This window comes from Mytilus edulis, chromosome 6 (assembly GCF_963676685.1).
Source record: "Mytilus edulis chromosome 6, xbMytEdul2.2, whole genome shotgun sequence".
Lineage (NCBI taxonomy): Eukaryota > Metazoa > Mollusca > Bivalvia > Mytilida > Mytilidae > Mytilus > Mytilus edulis.
The window spans coordinates 68,316,740-68,339,060 of record NC_092349.1 but is presented as its reverse complement, the minus strand read 5'-3'; the positions used below and the strand labels follow the sequence as shown (position 1 = coordinate 68,339,060).

At 32.0% G+C, this 22,321-nt stretch overlaps 2 protein-coding genes across 2 annotated transcripts; both read right to left on the bottom strand.

Moving 5' to 3' along the window:
* Positions 1 to 11,657: 11,657 nt before the first annotated feature.
* On the bottom strand, positions 11,658 to 12,866 carry LOC139526569 (uncharacterized). The gene has a single exon (XM_071321726.1). The coding sequence runs from the start codon at positions 12,864 to 12,866 to the stop codon at positions 11,658 to 11,660; it is 1,209 nt and encodes a 402-aa protein (XP_071177827.1).
* Positions 12,867 to 19,954: 7,088 nt separating this feature from the next.
* On the bottom strand, positions 19,955 to 21,091 carry LOC139526567 (uncharacterized). The gene has a single exon (XM_071321725.1). The coding sequence runs from the start codon at positions 21,089 to 21,091 to the stop codon at positions 19,955 to 19,957; it is 1,137 nt and encodes a 378-aa protein (XP_071177826.1).
* Positions 21,092 to 22,321: the final 1,230 nt, after the last annotated feature.

Below are 22,321 nucleotides of genomic sequence, written 5' to 3'. Positions count from 1 at the left end.
ATCTCAACCATCCCCCTATACCTTTAGCCAATGTAGAAAAGTAAACGCATAACAATACGCACATTAAAATTCAGTTCAAGAGAAGTCCGAGTCTGATGTCAGAAGATGTAACCAAACAAAATGACAATAATACATAAATAACAACAGACTACTAGCAGTTAACTGACATGCCAGCTGACAACAGTATCGTAAATATATCCCTTCTTAATAAGTCTATTCAAAGGTCTTGTTAGTTTCTGAGGTGAATACTGACACCCTTATTATGGTCTCCATCACCAATCCGCAATGCATCTTCTAAAGAAACTACTAGGTGACGAACCCCGTCTAATATGGCTTGATATTCTTCAACAAGAGTTATATCAACATTAGCAGAATCCATGCTGGAGGGTGGTGTACATCCAATATCTTTGCTGGGTGATGATGTACTTCCAATATCCTTGATAGATTTAATCCTATGTTCCCCAGGAAGTTTAAATTTAGGATGAATATTATTCTTACATACACTGCACATCAGTAGGTCACATTCCAAACATGTCTAAGAAATTTTCGGTCCTTCTCACTTAGATTTCTTGCTATTGCCTAAATACTAATTAGTACTGTGTAATTGAAGACTTCGTGGTATTGAATAATACTGTGAAATTTGAATTTTTTTTTATTGTTTTTTTTTAATACCATGTTGTTAGATTATCGATATTAGATCATTCTAGGTAAATTAAATGTCACATTTCAAAATATTAAGATCATTGACCACAATTATTTGTTATCTGGAACCTATATTAAGGCTAGGTGCTGAATTTAATATTAATGTTAACTTATTCTACATTGTAACTTGGATAGAGAGTTGTCCCATTAGCACGCATACCACTTATCTTCTTATTCATTATACATGTATGACTAATTAATTGCCAATACCATATAAATCTGTGATACTTTGCACTAAGGGTAATCAGGATCAGACCATGTTTAAAAATTCCAAGATTTCATTTACTATTCTTACAATATGAAAAGATGAAAATACATTACTTGTACTTGAATATTTTAAAATAAAACTTAAATATTTTTAATGTGTAAGTAAAATTATCCTAGGACAGAATAAAAAATAAAAAAAAGACAAACAGGCAAAAAATAATTGTTTGAAAGATAAATACACATGTATTTCAACGAGGATTTATATAGTCAGACCTAAAGATTCTTGATTTTAAAGAAGAAAAACCTTTAAAATCTGTCACTTTCATAAATTTCTTTGTACAACTGACACTTTGAAACATTATCAGTAATCAGGAATACAATGGAATATGTGGCAATGTAAATAATGAAATCCCAATTAAAAAAAAACACCAAAAAACACGAATATAAGTCTATTTTATATTGATATATTTACATTGGAATATAATTGTGTTTATTTAATGTAAATCTTTTCATATTAACAACCAACAAAGTTCAGTTTATAAAGTTTGACTTTGTCCTTGCTATCATCCTCATTAGTTGTTCCTAAGTACAATATACAAAATTGTCCTGCCATTGTATGTCCTATGGACAATGGGTCCTGCACAATCATCTTGATTTTAGTGTCGATGTATGTAATCAGATTACCTGAAGTATTTAAGATATTTTAGTGTCGATGTATGTAATCAGATTACCTGAAGAATTTAAGATATGTAGGGCCGAGTTGTCAGAGTCAACAAAAATTTACTATGTCAGCAGGTGTTGTTGTTAAATCTGTTGGTGTATTAAAAGGGAGTATCTTCAGTATTTAGGACTGGACTTCCACAATGTGTATTTTTTATTACCTAATGTCTAAGAACTACCACTTTATGAGTTTATTTACAACCACTGGGTCGATGCCAGGGAGATTTATTTCCCCGAGGGTATCCCAAGCCCAGTAGTCAACACTTTTGTGCTGACATGAATTATCATTGATATTGTTATATTTATAAATCAACTGTTTACAAAATTTTTGATTCATTAACATACAAACATTGTAGATGATGCTAAAAATAGAGCATGGGGGTTGAATGTATTTTAGATTAATACTAAAGCATTTATAGCAAATCGGGCATTGATATAAACGATCTATGGTATATTACCTGCAATACTTTATAGAAAACAAATGTACTATCCAGTTTGATGTTATTGACACAGTGTAAACTTTTAGTAACTTCAAAGTTTTTGACCTATATCTCAAAAACTATTTGTTAAAACAATCGACAAGTTTGAACCGATCAGCAAGCCATGTCTATTTCCTAGAAAATATTCAGATAAAATAAAACTACCTGTTGGTGACCTTCTGCTGTTGTGTTTTTTTCTATGGTCGGGTTGTTGTCTTTTTGACACATTCCCCATTTTCATTCTCAATTGTATACATTTTTGGAGTTATTACCCCTAATTTGTAAATGCATAACAAGATCTACAAATATAGCTGTCAAATGAATTGTTTTAGAAAGTTATTGTCCTTGAAAGATTGATTTTTGTTCTCTCATCATTTTTGCAGTTTTGAACCAATTATAGTCAGAAACAAAAAATAAAAAAATCATTTAGCAAAACTGATTGCAGTGAAGAAAAAAGAAATAAATATCATAACGGGATGACTTTTGATTTGGTGAAAATGTCAGTTATACCGACATGTTTCCTTTCTTAACGCCGTTACATATTGAGCTAATTTTTAGTATGTGAGTCTACTATGCATGCTATGGTGAGTTACATATTGAGATTACATTTGGGTCCGCTCCACTGATTTGTTCTGAAGTTACAGGCATTAGACCTTTGAAAATTTTGTGAAAATAACACTTATACAGGCTTTCTCTCTCAAATTTCTACATGTAAAAATAGCTTCAATTTTGTTTTATCAAGTGGAGCCATTCATATCATTCCAACACATCTGACATTTCAATATTACTTGGGACCTTGATGGCCAATTGGTCTAATTAGTCGAACTTCTGTATCACTACCCTGTCAACACTGAGGTTGTGAGTTTGAATCATGTACGTTGCAGGTACACTCTACTTCAATCTAACTTGACTAGGATAATGAGTTTTCCTATCCAAGATCGTGGTTCTCTCCAGGCATTCTGAGGCCCTCCATTAGTTAATGAACATAATGAGGAGAAGACGGAACTAAGTTGAAAAACTTGTGTCTAATCCATTTGTTTTGAACAATAAAGTATGTTTAAACTATAAGTTAAAACTGACCAAAGGTCGTGGTTCTCTCCAGACATTCTGAGGCCCTCTATAAATAAAAACTGACCCAAAGTCGTGGTTCTCTCCAGGCACTATGGGACCCGCCACAAATAAAAATGGACCCCCACAAGAAAGTTTAATATTGCTGAAAGTAGCATTAACCATCAATCATATATGTTCATTTGTAAGAGTTCTGAAATAATTATACTTTTCACTATTTTTGTAAGAATTTAACATGATAGTAGACTGATTTTTTTCATTGTCATAAAAAAAAATGTACATTTTATTATTATGCACCAAAAAGATTGTTAGTAATGTCATTCAATACAATACAATACAATACAAAGTTTTTTATTGCCAATTATGACGCCCAATACTTGAGCAGTACAATTAAGTTCAATGTCATACAAGTGATTACATATTTTATTCAAAAATTAATCAAAATCAAGTCTTTTTAAGCAGAATAATTTCTACAGGAATAAAATACATGATATATAGTTTTACAATATAATATAATATAGATGGCCAAACTACCGGTGACTAAACTGTATCTAGAATTCAATTTCTTTCTTTGAATAAAGTACACAATAATAAACTTACTTTTTTAATTGTAACATTATCCTCAGATGACATTTACAATATTACTTTGGATTTATTTGGGAGGCTTTTAAAGTTTTTGTTTACCTTATTTAAGTAATTTATATATTCATATCTTTTATTTTCTAAAACAGGACACTGAAGAAGAAAATGGATTTCATCTTCAATTTCAGTGTTGCATAATTTACATAATCTATCCTCCACTCAGAGCCCCACATATCTGCCCTTTTCTATTTATAATTCATGTGCACTGACTCTGAACTTAGTGTACATCACCTTTCATCCTCATTTAAAATTTTATAAGTATTTTTTCCATACAAATATTTTCTTTACATAATCTACAAGTTCTTAGTTTGTTTTCATGCTGTTTTTTTTTTGTCTATCATTATAAAGTTCAGATTCCCAAACACAAGAATATTTCTAGTTTAATGTCCGGTAATTTAGTGATTTTAATTCCATCTTTGAATTTGTAACCAGTTTAAGATCTATATCACGATATTTCATAAGAATAGCAATACAACTATATCAACTATTTTTGTTTGAACTATTTAGTGATTTAGAGACATTCAGAGCTTCAGAGAGAATGATATCATCAGACTTTCAATAAAACAAAACCAGGTTCAACCCACCATTTTTTCCTTTAAAAATGTCCTGTACCAAGTCAGGAATATGGCCATTGTTATATTATAGTTCGTTTCTGTGTTACATTTTAACGTTGCGTCGTTTGATTTCTCTTATTTTAGAGTGTTAATTCACATTGCGATAAGACGTGTAACGGTACTTGTCTATCCCAAATTCAAGTGTGTAGAGTCATGATAATATACCTTGAATATTAAACATAGAAAATACACTTTTTGTTCTATTCGTGATTGTTCTACCCTGGCCCATTATACATGTAGCTTGAATATTGATTACCAGTATGTCTGGCATTAGTAAATTCTCTATTATATCTGTCATGTGTGAATTCCCTATTATATTCAAATTTCTGTAAGAATTCTTACTCTATTCATTCTTAAGATACAAAACTTTTCTGAGCCAGAATTTCATGTTTGTTACAAACAAACTGGTGTCCTGTTTGGACAAATGAAGACCATCAGAGATAAAAGATAAAAAAATCTTCTGATTGCTTGATCTCTGCTAGAAAAAACTGAATTTTCACAAATATTTACTTCAGAAATCTTTAAAAAATTGTTATGTATTAAAATATTACTCTGAAGTATCTTTTGATTCAGATCTAAATCCTTCACTTCAAAAAGGGAAGAGAGATAATTAATTAACAATGATCTTTACGTTTCTGAATGAAAACATCTTGAGTTTCCGCTCTTATATCAATTGTTTACACATGAAAAATTATGCAATCTTAATCTGTGTCTAATTCATGTAATTTTTTTCCATTTCTGACATAGAGTAACTTGTATATTTATGTACTGTACACCCTTCTAGAAAATTGTCTAATCTTATATATCGAACGTGAGAATTGCCTAAAATGAATGCTTTCTTTTGTTTCGGGTACATCAGAACTTCCATGTTGAAATTGAGAGTTTCCTTTCAATTCCAGATATTATACCAATTTTGGTGATGTTGTTATCAGATCCATTATGCTTGTCATTAAATAACATTCATAAGAGCTAATTAAAGTTTGTCATTCAATAGGGTGCAAAGGCAATAATAAAAAGTCCACTTTAACATCACTTAACATATGAGTGTATTGGATATATTTACAATTGAATAAAATTTAATTTAATTTAATATAGTAATTAACATCAAATCATGTTCAGTTTGTATAGATTTGCACCGTTGCTGTCATCTCCAAGAGTTCCTATATAGAGCATGCAAAAATGTCCTGCCATTGCAAGTCCTATTGTAACTGGTGTTGTTATTCCTTTGTCTTTTAGGGAAATGTATGTAATCAGCTGTCCCAAAGAATTTAAGATATGAAGAGTACTGCTAAGCATATCTGCAACTATGACATTGTCAGATGGTGTTGTTGTTATATCATATGGATAAAATGGGACATTTTCAGTGTTGATTTCTGAATCTCCAAAATAAGTATTGATAATGTCCTTCTGTCTCAGCACTACCACTCTTCTTCCTTCCCAACTGCTATCAACCACAAAAATATGATCATTGTTAGTTGTAGTTATTTTTGCTGGGTAGGCAAATGAAATACCTGTAGTCTTCTCCTCACCATAAACTTTCTCATGATTCCCATCTTGGTCCAAAACTATGACCATACCTTTTCTTTCATTAACACAAGAAGTTCCTACTATCACCTTAGATTTTCTTGTAATATGAATGGACACAGGCCGTTCTGAATTCACATTATAAACAGTGTCTACATTTTTATTTGTTCCGCTTCTGATTTGTTTCAGTAAAGGTCCTTCAGAAGCTAAAAGTAAATCATTACCAAGGGCAACAGCAATGTCGAAGATGTCAATATTAAAGCTAGATATGACCTTCAGTTTATATCCTTCACATTTGACTTTCTGTAATCCTGTATGTGAAGAAAATAATCTTATTCCCTTTTTGTGGTCTCCGTCACCAACCCACAATGAATCATCTAAGGATATTGCCAGTCGATAAACCCCTTCTAATTTGGTTTGATATTTTTCAACAAGAGTTATATTAATATTAGCTAAATCTTTACTAGAATGTGATGCACTACAAGTATTGTTGCTGGTTGATGATGGACTCCCGATATCCTTGGTAGCTATAAGTCTATGCTCTCCTGCATTTTTGAATTTAGGATGAATGTTATTCTTACATGCACTACACATCAGCAAGTCACATTCTAAACATTTCCAGGAGATTTTAGGATCACGTTCACATAACTGACACTGAATTGGAGACTGTATTCCTAGCTGAGGTTTAGATGATGCCATTTTTATTTAAAATAAATTGTTTGTACTTTGATGTTTGATGTTGTGGATATCAGGGTGATAGTAAATATGTTAATCACCTCTAGTTGTAAAGTTTTGATAATTTTTGCATACATTAAAGGTAATTGTTTTAATATAAATTTTCTCCTTTAAAACAACTGGGGCAAATCTAACCAATTAGGCCACAATTATGATTGGGGTATTAACTTATAAAACATCGTGTCTTATGACCGCGTCTGCTAACCAACATGGCAGTCATGGCTAAACATATAACATAGGGCGTAAATGCAGTTTTTCGACTCACATCTCTGAAATTTAGCATTTAGAGCGAATGTTATGATTGGTTAAAATGTTCATCAGGTTGAGACTATCAGTCCTGAAATTTTGGTTGGGTTGCTGTTCCTGAATTTGTCATTTTAAGGAAGTTTTGCAGTTTATGGTTATTACATTGAATATTATTATAGATAGAGATACACTGTAAGCAACAATAATGCAATGTAAGATCTATAAAGGTAAATATTTACTTTACTTCTAATTTTAAAGATAAATTACTTTTTTTAGTAATTTGATTCATGTCTCTACTTAGCTCTTATGACCATAATGACTGAGTAGGGGCATTAAGGCCTAGTTTTGGCCCAAGAAAATAAAATGTTTGATAACCATTTCAAATTTGCACATAATGTTTAGAAATGCATAGGGTCAAGAAATATAAATGAAAAACAGAAATATTTTATCTGATGACGTCACAATTACGTCATAATATGTACTGTTTTCACGAAAACGATGAAACATACAGAATTTATGCAGTTTTTTTTATCTTTATTTCCGTTGAGGAAACATCCTGCGCAGCCGAGAAACAACAAAATAATTTAACAGAAGCTTTTTTATAACTATCGACAGAATCTCACCAAATATAAAGATGTTTCTTGGGTGCGCACATACTTTTTTAATCTAAAATATACCTAAAATTTGATGAAAAAACAAGGAAAATCACGAAATTTAACAAAATATGCAAATTAGGTCATGATTTGTTGCCATGGTTACTTGTTTGATGTCAAAGTTGATTGGTTTTTCTTAGTACCTTATACCTTAGTTAAGTTTTCAGTAATTTAGAAATATGTATGATAACTTTTAAATAAACAGTAATTTTTGGGCCAAATAAGGGCCTTATTGCCCCTACTCCTTTATAAAATAAATATTTTTCAATTCATCACAAAATTAAAAATAAACGGAGTCCCTGCCTGTATGTAACATTATAAAGGGGGATAACTCATGAATGGTAAATGAAACAACACCCAAATTAGAACTTGATCTGTGTTTTGTGTTAATAAGCGTGGTGTAGAAGTTTCATAACATTTGGTTGATGCAAATCATAAAAGGTAGAGAACTGAAACAAATATTGGGATGTACAGACCTAATGGCATGTCAGGGACATAAACAGAAATATGTAGTCAAGTGCATCAAAATCAATTATCATTTGTAATAAAAACCCTTACTTATATGATTTTTATTACATAGAATACATGTAGAAAAGTCAAAATGTGAGTTTAAATTTTTTTTGTGAATGTTCTCCCCAACTATAAAAACAAAATGAGTAACGTAAGAGGCTTAAAAGTATGGCTAACCATATAGGGAATTGAAGGCTTGATGTCGTCTTTCCCAAAAACAAATATAAGGAAACAGAAAAATATATTGTTAAAAAAAGCGAACAAATAATATAATGTATGAATTTTAAATAGTTTAAAAAAATTCTCGTCTGTATTTATTCTGCTGATTCAGAAGTATATGATAAAAACGACGTAACATGTTTTTTTTTGTCAAGCTTCAATGTTTGTCGAAAAAGTGAGACATAGCAATCCTACATTATGTTGTCGTCGTTGTCGTCGGCTGTGCCCACAAATATTCATGTTGTGGTTAAAGTTTTTGAAATTCTAATAACTTTCTTAAACTATCCTGGATTTGTACCAAACTTTGACAGAAGCTTGGTTTTGATCAAAAGATAGAATACAGAAGTAAATATTGTAAAAAAATGATCAATTTGTTCCGTTTTTTACTAAAAAATGGACTTAGTTTTTTTCTGCCAGGAAATATGACATTGACAATCTGTGGTTAAAGTTTTTGAAATTTTTATAACTTTCTTAAACTATCCTGGATTTGTATAAAACTTGGACAGAGGCTTCTTCATGATCTCGATGGGAATTTTATTAAAACATTTTACATGTTTTTCCGTATTTCACTTATAAATGAACTTAGTTCTTCTTCCAGTTAACATTACATACCGTCTGCAGTTTTTTAAACATTTACTTGAGTATTAGATTCATAAACTATCCTGGATTTTTACCTAACTTGGACAGAAGTTTTTTGCAATCAAAAGATAGTATCAAGAGGAATATTTTTACTATTTTTCTCCCTCATTTTTGCTGAGACTGAAAATTTGAACCCGCGAACCTCCTTAAGACTTGATTGCTCCTTGTTCAAGTTGGTCAAGAGGTGTGATTCAGATGAAAGAGCTCTTACAGTAATCTTTCCATTTTGCTTACTTAGAACCCTCGTATTAACCTTTTACTTAATTTGTACTTTATCGAGAAAGTATGTACCATATACAGTATGTAGTAACACTTACTACAACCTTTTGTTGGTGTCCTTTTTTGATATTTTTGCATGTTTGCTTGAATATTTTAATCGGTTGTGTTATATGTCTGTGATTTATAAGAGCTGTTTGGCTTAACAGCTTAAGAGATTGCATAAATTCAAAATATTTATGATCATAACAGTTATCAAAGGTACCAGGATTTTGATTTAGTACGCCAGACGCGCGGTTCCTCTACATAAGACTCATCAGTGACGTTCATATCAAAATATATATAAAGCCAAACAAGTACAAAGTTGAAGAGCATTGAGGATCCAAAATTCCAAAAAGCTGTGCAAAATACGGCTGAGGTAAACTATGCCTGGGATAAGAAAATCCATAGTTTTTCGAAAAAATCAAAGTTTTGTAAACAGGAAATTTATTAAAATCACCACATTATTGATATTCATGTCAACACACGCTGGTGATACCCTCGGGAAAAGACCACCAGCAGTGGCATCAACAGATAGTGTCCAGAACTAAAAAAAAAATATATCCATTTTTTACATATCCTACATATAATGGACTTTTTCTTTCAGTTAAGATAACATACAGTTTGCAGAACTATCATGGATTTTTTTTTACCAAACTGTGACAGAATAAAAAAAAAATAGTATCGAGAGAAATATTTTTATTGATTTTTTTTCCTCATTTTTTGTTTAGTCTGCGATTAACAGCAAAAGTAGCGAAACACTGGGTTCCGCTGAACCCTTACAATTTTTTTTTAAATTATACCTTGCATTTAATAAAGCAGTCATCTCAGTACCAGAATCTTTGACAAACGAGACAGTTTTAATTTGGAAATTATCAATTCCACTACCCTCAGTAACAATATTACAAATTCACCTGCACATGGGATATACATTTCCCAACTCATTCAGTATTTTTAAGAAATTGCAGCTGCTACTTGATAAACAATTAATTATTAATCATTACTGTTTATTTCTTTTTTGGTACTATCCTTTTGGCGTTCCTAGGTACTTATACATCTCGCCATTGTGTTATTATGCTATGGAATTTTGTTGGTATTCTTGTATTTCCTTTTGGCATATGTGTTATACTTATATGCTATTTTGTTTTTCTTTATTGGTATTTTTTGCTCGTTCTTATAGTGATTAAGATTATAATACAATGTTGAAGGCTGTACCCATATTTTTGACACTTTTACCCATTTTGTCTGTTGGTTTTGTTCACACATTGTTGTCAGATTAAATTTTACTGTTTGGTCCATTTTAATTAATATCATGTTGGCATGACTCGGTACTTATTCATCCGACCATTGTGTGCTTGGGCTAAGGTCATTTTTTTTGTATTCTTGTATTTCGTTTTGGCATATTAGCTTAGTCTACGTGGCATTTTGTTTTACCTTGTTGAAATGTTGACATGTTTTCATAGGGATGAATATTATAACACAATCTTGACTACTGTGGCTCAATGTTTTATATTTTTAACCATTATGTCCGTTTGTTTTGGTCACACATTGTTGGTTGTCAATATGATAGAATAGTATGTGACTGTCATACAATCGAGACGGATCAGCTAGATTCAGAACCAGGTTTAGTCCACCCCTTTCTACTTTAAAAAATGCCTGTGCCTAGTCAGGAATATGACAGTTGTATTTCATTCATTTGATGTGTTAGAGCAATGAATTGGCCAATTGTTAAGGGACTTTTTAATCTTCCTTTGAGTTCGGTATTTTCGTTGTTTTACTTTTTTCCGTTCTCTATTCTTATCAATGAAAAGGTTGAATAGTTGAATTAAAATTTGTGTTCATATCTCATGAAATTTACATTCTTCAATGTGTATAAAGACAAATTATTCAAATGATTTAACAGAAATGAAAAGAGATGACAAACTTGCATACATTTTTTTTAATAGATAGGTAAAATAGATGTATTTCAATTTTAAAGAGTGAAAATCTTTAAAACAGTCCCTTCCTTAAATTTCTCTGCTTAACACACCTGGAATCATTATCAGTATTCAAGTGAATCAAGAATATGCATAAAGAAATATTGGTCTTTTCATTAATATATTTACATCGGACTATAATTGTGTATATTTAAAAGCAAACCTTAACAACCAACCAAGTTCAGCTTATAAAGTTTGGCTTTGTCTTTCCTCTTATCCTCAATACATGTTCTTAAGTACAGCATACAAAATTGTCCTGCCATTGTATGTCCTATGGACAATGGATCCTGCACAATTCCCTTGATTTTAGTGCCGATGTATGTAATCGGGTTACCTGAAGAATTTAAGATATGTAGACCACAGTTGTCAGTATCTGCAACAATGACACCTGTATTAAGTAGACTGACTGAAGATGAATAGTCACATTGCAACACAATACGTTTATTTTGCAGTTTTTTACCCCACACTTTAAAACTGATCACAATGAAAGTACTCAGTGATGCAACTATTAAAAAAAATACCACCTATTCCTGATAAGGACGCATCAGTTTGTATTAATTCGTCCGGTTTGGTCCAGATATGCTCTGGAATTGTTGTTTTTCCATTGAATCTTGTCATGAATTTTAAAAACCATTTCAAGTCTTTTTTGGCTTCGCCATTCAAATTAATGTGATGACCTTTGCGTGATATAGTTCTGAGTAGAGCAAGCAAGCGTGCAATGAATAACCTTGCCGATCTGATACAATCAGCTATGTAGGACAATTTTCCAATAATTGATTCAAGCTTTTTTCTTGTGATAGTTTTCTTAGTCAATAATTTCTCAATAACTCCTTTTATTTCACATAATTTGTCATTGGGAATCGAAATTGTCATGTTTACAGTGTCAAATTGTTTTCCAAGAAATATCATATTTGTGTCAGGTGCACAACACTTTTGCTCTGCAACCTTAAAACCAAGATCATCAATTAAGGTTTTGAGAATGTGAAAACCATTCCCGGCAAATTCTGTCGTTTCAGCTGAACCTATATCGTCTATATAATTAACACCATTGTAACCCATGTTTCTGTACATGTACATTATATCATTTGTGGTCCTTTGTGTTGCCATAGCCTCTGTACGCAAACCGAAGGGAATTTTAGTGTCAAAGTATAACTTGTGATTCCAGACTAGTCCTAACAAATGATAATCATAGGGATCAACTGGTAACCAACGGTAACATCTCTTTATGTCCACTTTGTACAATAGACAGTTGGGACCCTTTTCGTTTATAAGCTGTACTAAGTGATCAGTGGCAGGGTAATGTAATGTGAATGGGTCACCCATGTAAGTATGTTTTGGTATGCCATCATTGACTGAAGTACCTATGGGAAAGGACAAGTCCATGATAGTCCTTCTCTCTATAGTATCTTTTTTGGGAACAGAAGACAAAGGTGAGGTAGCTAAAGGAACTTGAAAAGGGTTGACCTTGAAAGGGCCAACTAAAGCATTATATGATAACTCTTTGTTTATATATTCATCTATGTGCTCACTAAAAAACAATGCTGACTTGTGATTTCTAACAATAGTCTCTGGAAATTCATGCTTGCTATAGTCAACAGGCCAACCAAATTCTAAAAAATCAACAATTTTATAATCATAATAACCATTTAACAATTTTCTCCATATAGGAATGTTCATTGTTGAAGGAACACGTATTTGTGATCCAAGATAATTTGGAACACCTGATTTAAAAACAATATCATGAAGAACAACAGGATTTTGACACACCTGATTAATATCATAATTATCTACCTGTGTAAAGTCATTTTCAATATTTCTACATGTATGGTTTACACTATCAATAACATTACTTTTAAAACATGTATCAACATTTGATCCGTTTTGCAATTTTGAAAGTGTAATTAAAGATTTTGGTTTTAAATTGATTTCATTATGTGTACAAGAATTGTCAGTTTGTGTTGATACATCAATAGTTTTAGCTGAAATACCACATACTTTTCCTAGTCATCTGTGTGCAGGAAAGTCATGTTGCCAATTTTGGACATAGTCTGAACCTCGACCTCGACCTGCATTACCCTGGAACTGTTTCTGACTTTGACAATCTTTTGCAGCGTGATTCATTATAGTTTTTCGTTTAATCCAGCATGAACTACAGAAATGTTCCTCTAATAAACCCAGAGTATTTTTGTGTAATTCTTTTTTGCTCCATGAGCCTTTGTTGTAAGCTGAACAATAAAACCTTGGATGTGACTGGTGCAAGCGACGTGCTTTGCAAAAGTCAAAATTGTCATTCCATGAAGCACGACCAGTTTCTATTTCTCGAAGTACATCTTTGTGAAATGCAAGCACATCAGACCATATAAATTGTTCACTATAAAACATTAGCTGTGTCAGATGTTCAGCACGTTTGTCTCTATATTATCTGGGTTCAATTTTATGTATAATGTAATGTTCTCCTCTGACAAGAGCAGGCATACTTAAGGACATGAATTCGATATCGTCACTCCCAGCAAACTCATGAGGCCATGCAATATGAAAAATAGCCTTATCACTAGATTTTCTGGACGAACCAGATTTTGAAAGGTTTTTATTCTTTTTGAGTTTGAACTTAGGATAGTTAAGTGTTTTGAATGTTTGTACGAAATGAATCTCACCTTCTGATTCTGTATCACTATCGGAATCGTCAGATATGAATAATTTGCTCACTAATCCTTTCTGTTTTTCTGTTATTTTCTTTTTCAAGTCTTCGTCTTTTCTCAAGGATTCTAAATCAATTTTGTTAGTTTGGTCATGTTTTTGTTTCACGTTCAAGTCCGTTTGCCTAAGTTTCTTTTTCAGAGTTTTGTTCTTTTCGACCAGTTCACGCAATTTAATTTCTTCTAAAAGTTTTTCGTTCTCTTGCGCTAGAGCTGACAAAGTCTCGTCCAGGCTTTGTTTTGGGGTTTTGGCTACATTACCCGCCATGATTTCCAGCGCGCCATTTTCACTTTTATCGGGGGTGGAAGAAAGATTTTCTAAAGACATAGCATTAGCACCCTGTCCCTGATTACGTGTATCAAAAGCAAAGTCATAAGATATATTCTTTGGACATCTGATCCCCGTTCGTCCTTTATGATCAGCAACTTTGATCCCACAAAAACTACAAATCCTTTGGGACATAAAAACGTGGTTACTTTCAATTTGGATCAATAATAGATGTGCTAAACTTATGTTTTACGAAAGAGCTAAAGTGGTGAATCTAAAACATGGAGTACGCCCCGAACAAATTAAACAAAATGACTAGCCATTTTTAACCAATTCAATTTTATGGAAAAACGAGCAGATAAGCATATGATTTTTTTGGGACCACTTGATAGATATAAACCTATGGATTCAGGAAAGGTATTACTGTAATTGATTGAAAATTTCCTTTAGACCAAATTTTGGAGACTTTTGTGACATGTTCACCCCCCTTTTTTGCTATATTTTGTATCTAAGAAATGCAGATTGTTGCCATGGTTACACCCAAGAGGGATTATATTTCACCCTTATGACCATTAGAAATAAAATCTATGGAAGATTCTCTTTCTATAAGTATATACATGCATAACACACATATAAAGCCTTCTTTGTTAGACAGGAGGGGAAAGAGGGTGTTTAAAAATTATGAGTGTCAATTTTAAGTTTTTTTCCTAACTGTGTATTGCTACCATAAGTAAGTCATTACCAGGAATAATAGCCATGCCATAAATGTCAATGTTACAGCTAGATATCACCTTCAGTTCATTTCTTTCGCATTTGACGTTCTGTAATCCTGTGAGTAAAGAAAATAATCGTATCCCCTTTTTATGATCTCCTTGACCAATCCACAATGAATCATCTAAGGATAATACTATGTGACACACCCCATCTAATTTGGTTTGATATTCTTCAACAAGAGTTATATCAACTTTAGAATTACCCTGGCTGGGAGTTGTTTCACTGTTGCTGTCTTTGTTGGGTGAGGATATTGTGACAAAACTGGACTGATAATTGTTACTAGTTAACCTTTTATTTATTGTATATAACATATCTTTATTCGAATATTGCCGGATGGTCAACTTCTCGGAAGTGCACAAACACCGATAAATGCCTAATGCCATTCACTTTCATACTGTCTCATGATTTAAACTATTTGTACTTTGCAAGCGATAAGGGACAGTTTTATATGTATATCTTGGTAATGTTTACCTATGAAATACTTTGATTATCCCGTCATATAGTGATTTATTTTGACAAATATCGTCGTGAGATTCAACTTGTTTACATCTGCCATGACATCGTTTTGTACTTTCACTTTGCGATCTCATATTATTATTTGTTTAAGTTAACACTTGATCAATGCAGATGAATTGCGTATTTATGTGTTTGTGCCTCCCTTTTCATTAACATTGTCTTTATTTATGATAGAACAGGGTTTTCATTGATCTCATTTAAGCATTATATCTAATGCGTAAGGTTATGTAAATTACACTTAAGTTCATACGCCGTATCGAGAAATGAATTTACTGTCCGTTTAAAAATAGCATTATGTAGAAATGTCCTTTTAGTTTTATACGCTTTTAAACATAATTCGGACAAGACAATAATGTTATAACGAAATCTGTTTGTCTTTCTAATCGTTACTAACCAAAAGACGTAAGAGACGTTGCCGATTAGTTGTTTACTCTAACGTCATAGTTAGTGCCAAAAAGACATAAATAGGAGCCTGTAGATGAAACCTGACATTCTAAATCAAGCCTTTGAACTGTCAAATACATTATATTGACCACCCAATTTATTGTTTTTTTTTTGTTGAAAGATGAATGTGTATTTGATGTTTATTATTTTGAAAGAAGAAGAGTCAAAATACGTCTGAAATAAATACTATTGTTATGTATTACAAATCTTAGTGTTTCTTCACACTGCCGTTGATTCCACTCCTCCCGAATGATGATAAAACAGTTTATAGCAACCCTAGGTTTGTTACAATATTTTCCCGATATCTTTGATATCCAAAATCTTATGTTCCCGACAAGTTTATATTTTCGGATGTATGTTGTTTTTATATACACTACACATCAGTAGGTCACATTCTAAACATTTCCAGGAGATTGTAGGATCCTTCTCACATAGCTGACACTGAATTGGAAACTGTATTAATTGTGGTCTAGATGAAGCCATATTTAACAGAAAAGAAGTTTATTTGTGTCTCACCTATAGCTAGATGTATACATTGTCAGAAATTGCGTGAGTTTACCTCATTATAACAATTTTAAGGGTAGAATAACTTTAAAAGTTGATTGTACTATGCAGATATTTTGTATTAAAATAGAATGAAACAATAAATGGGTATTGGCAATGTGCTTTTTAACACAATAGGAATTGATTAAATGTTATCAAATAAATAATTTTAAATAAAAATTGCATATTTTATTTAAGTTCTTTTAGTATTTGATTACATACATAATTTTGTTCAACATTTAAAATCAGTTTGTGGTTTAAAATTAGTTTTGATTACCAACATACATATGCATGATGTCTTTTGTGGTGTTTGTTTTCATCCACTAATCCGTTTCTTTGTCCAGAAGCCCCTTAGTGGGTTAAAGTTTTAGTTAAAGGTAGTAACTAGAGTTGTAACCCTTTAAAATCATTAAATGAGTAAGTCACCAATATGTGGGATTCATACAAGTCATTGCTTGTTTCATCAATATTATGTGTATTCACCTACATCAATCTATCATGGCATCAATTGTTTAGATGACTCATAACACATAGGCTGTCACATGATATGGACAGGTATGAGATAATCTTATATAATCCTAGGGTCTTTAACAGGTATTGTAAACATCCTTTTATATGACCATCCCCCGACATGGACAGGTATGAGATAATCCTAGGGTCTTTAACATGTAATGTAGATATCCTTTTATATGACCTTTTCCTGACATGGACAGGTATGAGATAATCTGAGATAATCCTAGGGTCTTTAACATGTAATGTAAACATCATTTTATATGACTATCACCTGACATGGACAGGTATGAGATAATCTGAGAAAATCCTTGGGTCTTCAACAGGTAATGTAAACATTCTTTTATAGGTTAAATTCAATAGAATATAATTGACACTACTGGGCCAAATTTAACCATACTTGGCCGCAATCATCATTGTGATATCTAGTTTGACAAATGTGTCCGGTGACTCGGCCAACCAACCGAGATGGCCGCAATGACTAAAAATAGAACATCGGGGTAAAATGTAGATTTTGGCTTATATCTCTGAAACCAAGGCTTTTAGGGCAAATTTGACATGGTGTTAAATTGTTTATCAACACAAGATATATCTGCCCTGAATTTTCAAATATCAGACAACCCATTGTTGGGTTGCTGCCCCTGAATTTGTAATTTTAAGGAAATTTTGACGTTTTTGGTTATTATTTTGAATATTATTATAGATAGAAATAAACTGTAAACAGCAATTATGTTCAGCAAAGTAAGATATCTAAAAATAAGTCAACATGAACAAAATGGTCAATTGACCCCTTAAGGAGTTATTGTCCATATTTTTTTAACAATTTTTCGTTCATTTTTGTAATCTTTTACAAAAATCTTCTCCTGAAACTACTTAGACAAATTTAACCAAACTTGAATTCAATCATCATTAGGGTATCTTGTTTAAAAAATGTGTATGATGACCCCGCCCGCTATTCAAGATAGCTGACATGGCTAGACATAGTACATATGGTAAAATGCAGTTTTGGCTCATATCTCTTAAACTAAAGCATATAAAGCAAATCTGAAGGTGAAACAAATGTTCACTAGGTCCAGATTTATCTGTCCCGAAATTTTGAGACCATTCAGGCAACCAATTGTTGGGTTGCTGCCCCTGCATTGGTAATTTTAAGAAAATTTTGCAGCTTTTGGTTATTATCTTTAATATTATTATAGATAGAGATAAACTGTAAACAGCAATAATGTACCGCAAAGTAAAACCTACAAATAAGTCAACATGATCAAAATGGTCAATAGACCCCTTAAGTCAATTTTGAACAATTTTCATAAATTTGGTATTTTTTTGGTAAATTTTTACAAAATATTTCCCAGTGTAAATACTGGACCAAGTTCATTATAGATAGAGATAATTGTAGGAGCAAGCATGTTCAGTAAAGTAAGATCTACAAACACATCTTCATCACCAAAACACAATTTTTTCATCAATCCATCTGTGTCCTTTGTTTAATATGCTCATAGACCAAGGTGAGCGACACAGGCTCTTTAGAGCATCTAGTTAAGAGATTGCAGCTGCTACTCATTTACTATTAGTTATTAACCTTGTTTGTTCCAATTTTGGTACTATCATTTTGGCGTGGCTAGGTTCTTACACATCCAGCCATTGTGTTATTGTGCTATGGTATCTTTTTTTTGTATTCTTGCATTTCCTTTTTGAATATGTTCTTTGCTTATATGCCATTTTGTTTGCTTCGTTGGCATTTTTAACTTGTTTTTGTAGTGATAAAGATTAACACAATATTGATGGCTGCAACCATATTTTTGACATTTTAACCCATTTTGTCTGTTGGTTTTGTGTACACATTGTTGTCAGATTATCTTTTCCTTTTTGGTCCATTTAAATTTATAATCCTTTTGGCATGGCTTGGTATATCAATAATGTGGTTCTTTTTATAAATTTCCTGTTTACAAAACTTTGAATTTTACGAAAAACTAAGGATTTTCTTGTCCAAGGCATATATTACCGTAGCCGTATTTGGCACAACTTTTTGAAATTTTGGATCCTCAATGCTCTTCAACTTTGTACTTGTTAGGCTTTATACATATTTTGATATGAGCGTCACTGATGATTCTTATGTAGACCAAACACGCGTCTGGCGTACGAAATTATAATCCCGGTACATTTGATAACTATTGGTACTTATTCATCTCACCATTGTGTGTTTGTGCTAAGGTAATTTTTTGTTTTCTTGTATTTCAATTCGGCATATGTGCTTTGTCTACAAACCATTTTGTTTTTCCTTGTTGATATGTTTGCATGTTTTCATAGGGATGAAGATTATAACACAATCTTGACTACTGTGGCTCAAATTTTGACATTTTTAACCATTTTGTCTGTTTGATTTGTTCACACATTGTTGTCAATATAATAGAATTTTATGTGACTGTCATAAAATTGAGAGGGATCCGCAGAACCAGGTTTAATCCACCATTTTCTACATTAGACAATGTCTGTACCAAGTCAGGAATATGACAGTTGTATTTCATTCATTTTATGTGTCAGAGCATTTATTTTGCCATTTGATTAGGGATTTTACGTTTTGAATATTCATTGGAGTTAGGTATTTTTGTTTTACTTTTCCCTTGCTCTTTTATATTAATTAGTGAATAGATGGAATACTTAATAAAAGTTCATATCTTTTGAAATTTTTTTTTTTCAATATGTATCAGCAACATTGTTCAAATTATTTAATAGACTGAAATGAAAAGAGAAGACAAACAGGGAAACATTCTTTTGGAATAGATAGATACAATGGATGCATTTCAAAGAATAAAAATCATTTCCTTAAATAAATTTCTCTGCTAAAGTCACACCTGGAAGCATTATCAGTATTAAAGTTAATCAATAATATGTGGAAATGTTGTTAATGAAATCCCTTTTATACTAATAAAAAAATACAAGTACAATTTGTCTATTTGTTGATATTGTTAACATTCGAATAAAAATATTCATATCTAAAAGTAATTCTTTTGGTATTAACAACCAACCAAGTTCAGTTTATATAGTTTTCCTGTGTCCTTATTTTCCGTAGTGCCTGTTCCAATATACAAAATACAAAATTGTCCTACCATTGTATGTCCTATGGAACACGGAAACTGTGTAATCCATTTGTCCATAGTGCTGATGTATGTTATCAGTTGACCAGACGAGTTTAAGATATGGAGAACATAGTTGTGACAGTCTACAACAATAACATTGTCAGCAGGAGTTGTTGTCAAACCAGTTGGTGTAAATGGTGTATCTTCTGTATTGATGACTGGATGTCCAGAATATGTATTAATTATTTCCTCATGTCCAATAACTACCACTTTACCTTCATCTCCATCATTACATGCATCAATCACAAAAATATTTTCATTGTTAGTTGCACCTATTTTCAATGGGAAGGAAAATGAAATGCCTTTAGTTTTGTCCTCACCGTAAACCTTCTCATGATTCCCTTTCTGGTCCATTACTATCACAATGCCATTGTCTGCTGTATTATTTGTAACTCCTACTATAACTCTATTGTTTCTGGTAACATAAATAGATGTTGGCTGATATGGATGCACATTATAAACAGTGTCTATAACTTTATTTGTTCCTCTTTTGATCTGTTTCAGTATTGGTTTATCAGTAGCTATAAGTAAATCATTACTAGGGGTAACAGCAATGTCATAAATGTCAATGTTAAAACTAGATATCACCTTAAGCTTAGTTCCTTCGCATTTTACTTTCTGTAGTCCTGTATGGGAAGTAAATAATCTCACTCCCTTTTTACGGTCTCCATCACTAATCCACAACGAATCATCTAAGGATATTGCTAGGTGACGAACCCCATCTAACTTTGTTTGATATTCTTCAAGAACGGTTATATCAACATTAGTAGAGTCCTTGCTGGAAGGTGATGTACTACTAATGTCTTTTCCGGGTGATGATATACTCCCGATATCCTTGATAGATATAATCCTATGTTCTCCGGCAGTTTTGAATTTAGGATGAATGTTATTCTTACATGCACTACACATCAGTAAATCACACTCTAAACATTTCCAGGAGATTTTAGGATCACGTTCACATAACTGACACTGAATTGGAGATTGTATTCCTAAAATTGGTTTGGATAAGGCCATATTGAATAGAACAGAATGTTATTAGTGTAGAATCCCGATAGATATTGTCAGAATTGCCTTGTTTTTACCACTTGGATTTTACTTCCTAGTTAAGAGGGTTCAAGGGTAGATTAGTATTTGATATTTGAACATTCATATGTAAACAATTGATAAAAACTAAAATCTTTTTAGAGATGAAAAACTGATGACTTTGTAATACAGTTGAGCGTTGGGACTTTTTGTAATACAGTTGAGTGTTGGTGTGTTTAATTTGGTTGGTTAACATTCATAATTTTGCTGTAAATGAAACTTCAGGAATCTTCATTATCCAAAGACCACAATTAATTTTTATGTAGATTTGAAATGCATAGGGTGGATGATTGTCTGAGTAAATGGTCAAATTTAATTTTCAATATTTTAACCAGAAAGTGAGTAAAATTATCCTACTAATACTAAAAAAAAGTCCTGAGGGGGTTCCAGGTGTTGGAATTCACCTTTTGGGGGGGGGGGGGCGATCAATGGGTTTGAAGGCGGTCATATTTTGGAATATCCCCTTTTTATCTTGAGTTGGGAAACCCCTTTTTAGAATGGCTGGATCCGCCCCTGAACTGGTACATGAGAAGTAAATGAAATTTTGCAGTCAAATATTGGGTAGAAAAAAATCTGCCTTTAATTATGATAAAATTGCAAATATTAGGGATTTAAATAATTGGGTTGCTGTTCCAGGTTAAAGTTTGTTATTTTAAAGTTTTGATTTAAAAGTACGGTAAATTCAGAAATGTTTGCATGCATGCATTCAACTATAATTGCAACATTGAATAATAGACAAAAAATGCAGTATTATTTATTGTGATTTTCTGAAAATTCTTACGCACATATGTTTAACCATAGAGTTAATGGCTATTACATATATGGTGTAACTAATTCAGAATGCAAGTTCTGATTATTGCTTTACTCTCGCAGTAACATCAATCACATTAATTAAAATCTGGCAATGATCTCTAAATTTTCAGTTGGTTTGTTAGTCACTTAAGCTAGAAAATCAGAAAAGTTGTTGTAGTTTCATCTGACAAAGAGGACAAACACTGTTGTTGAAGTTGATAGTACATACAGTAAATTAAAACATAATGCTGTACTTATATACACTTTCCAAACTACAAAGCAAGTAAAATATAAAATCATTTTATATTAATTTATAAAACAAAAATGGACAAAGCATGAGAATGTTATCATTTTTGCTTCAAACATGTG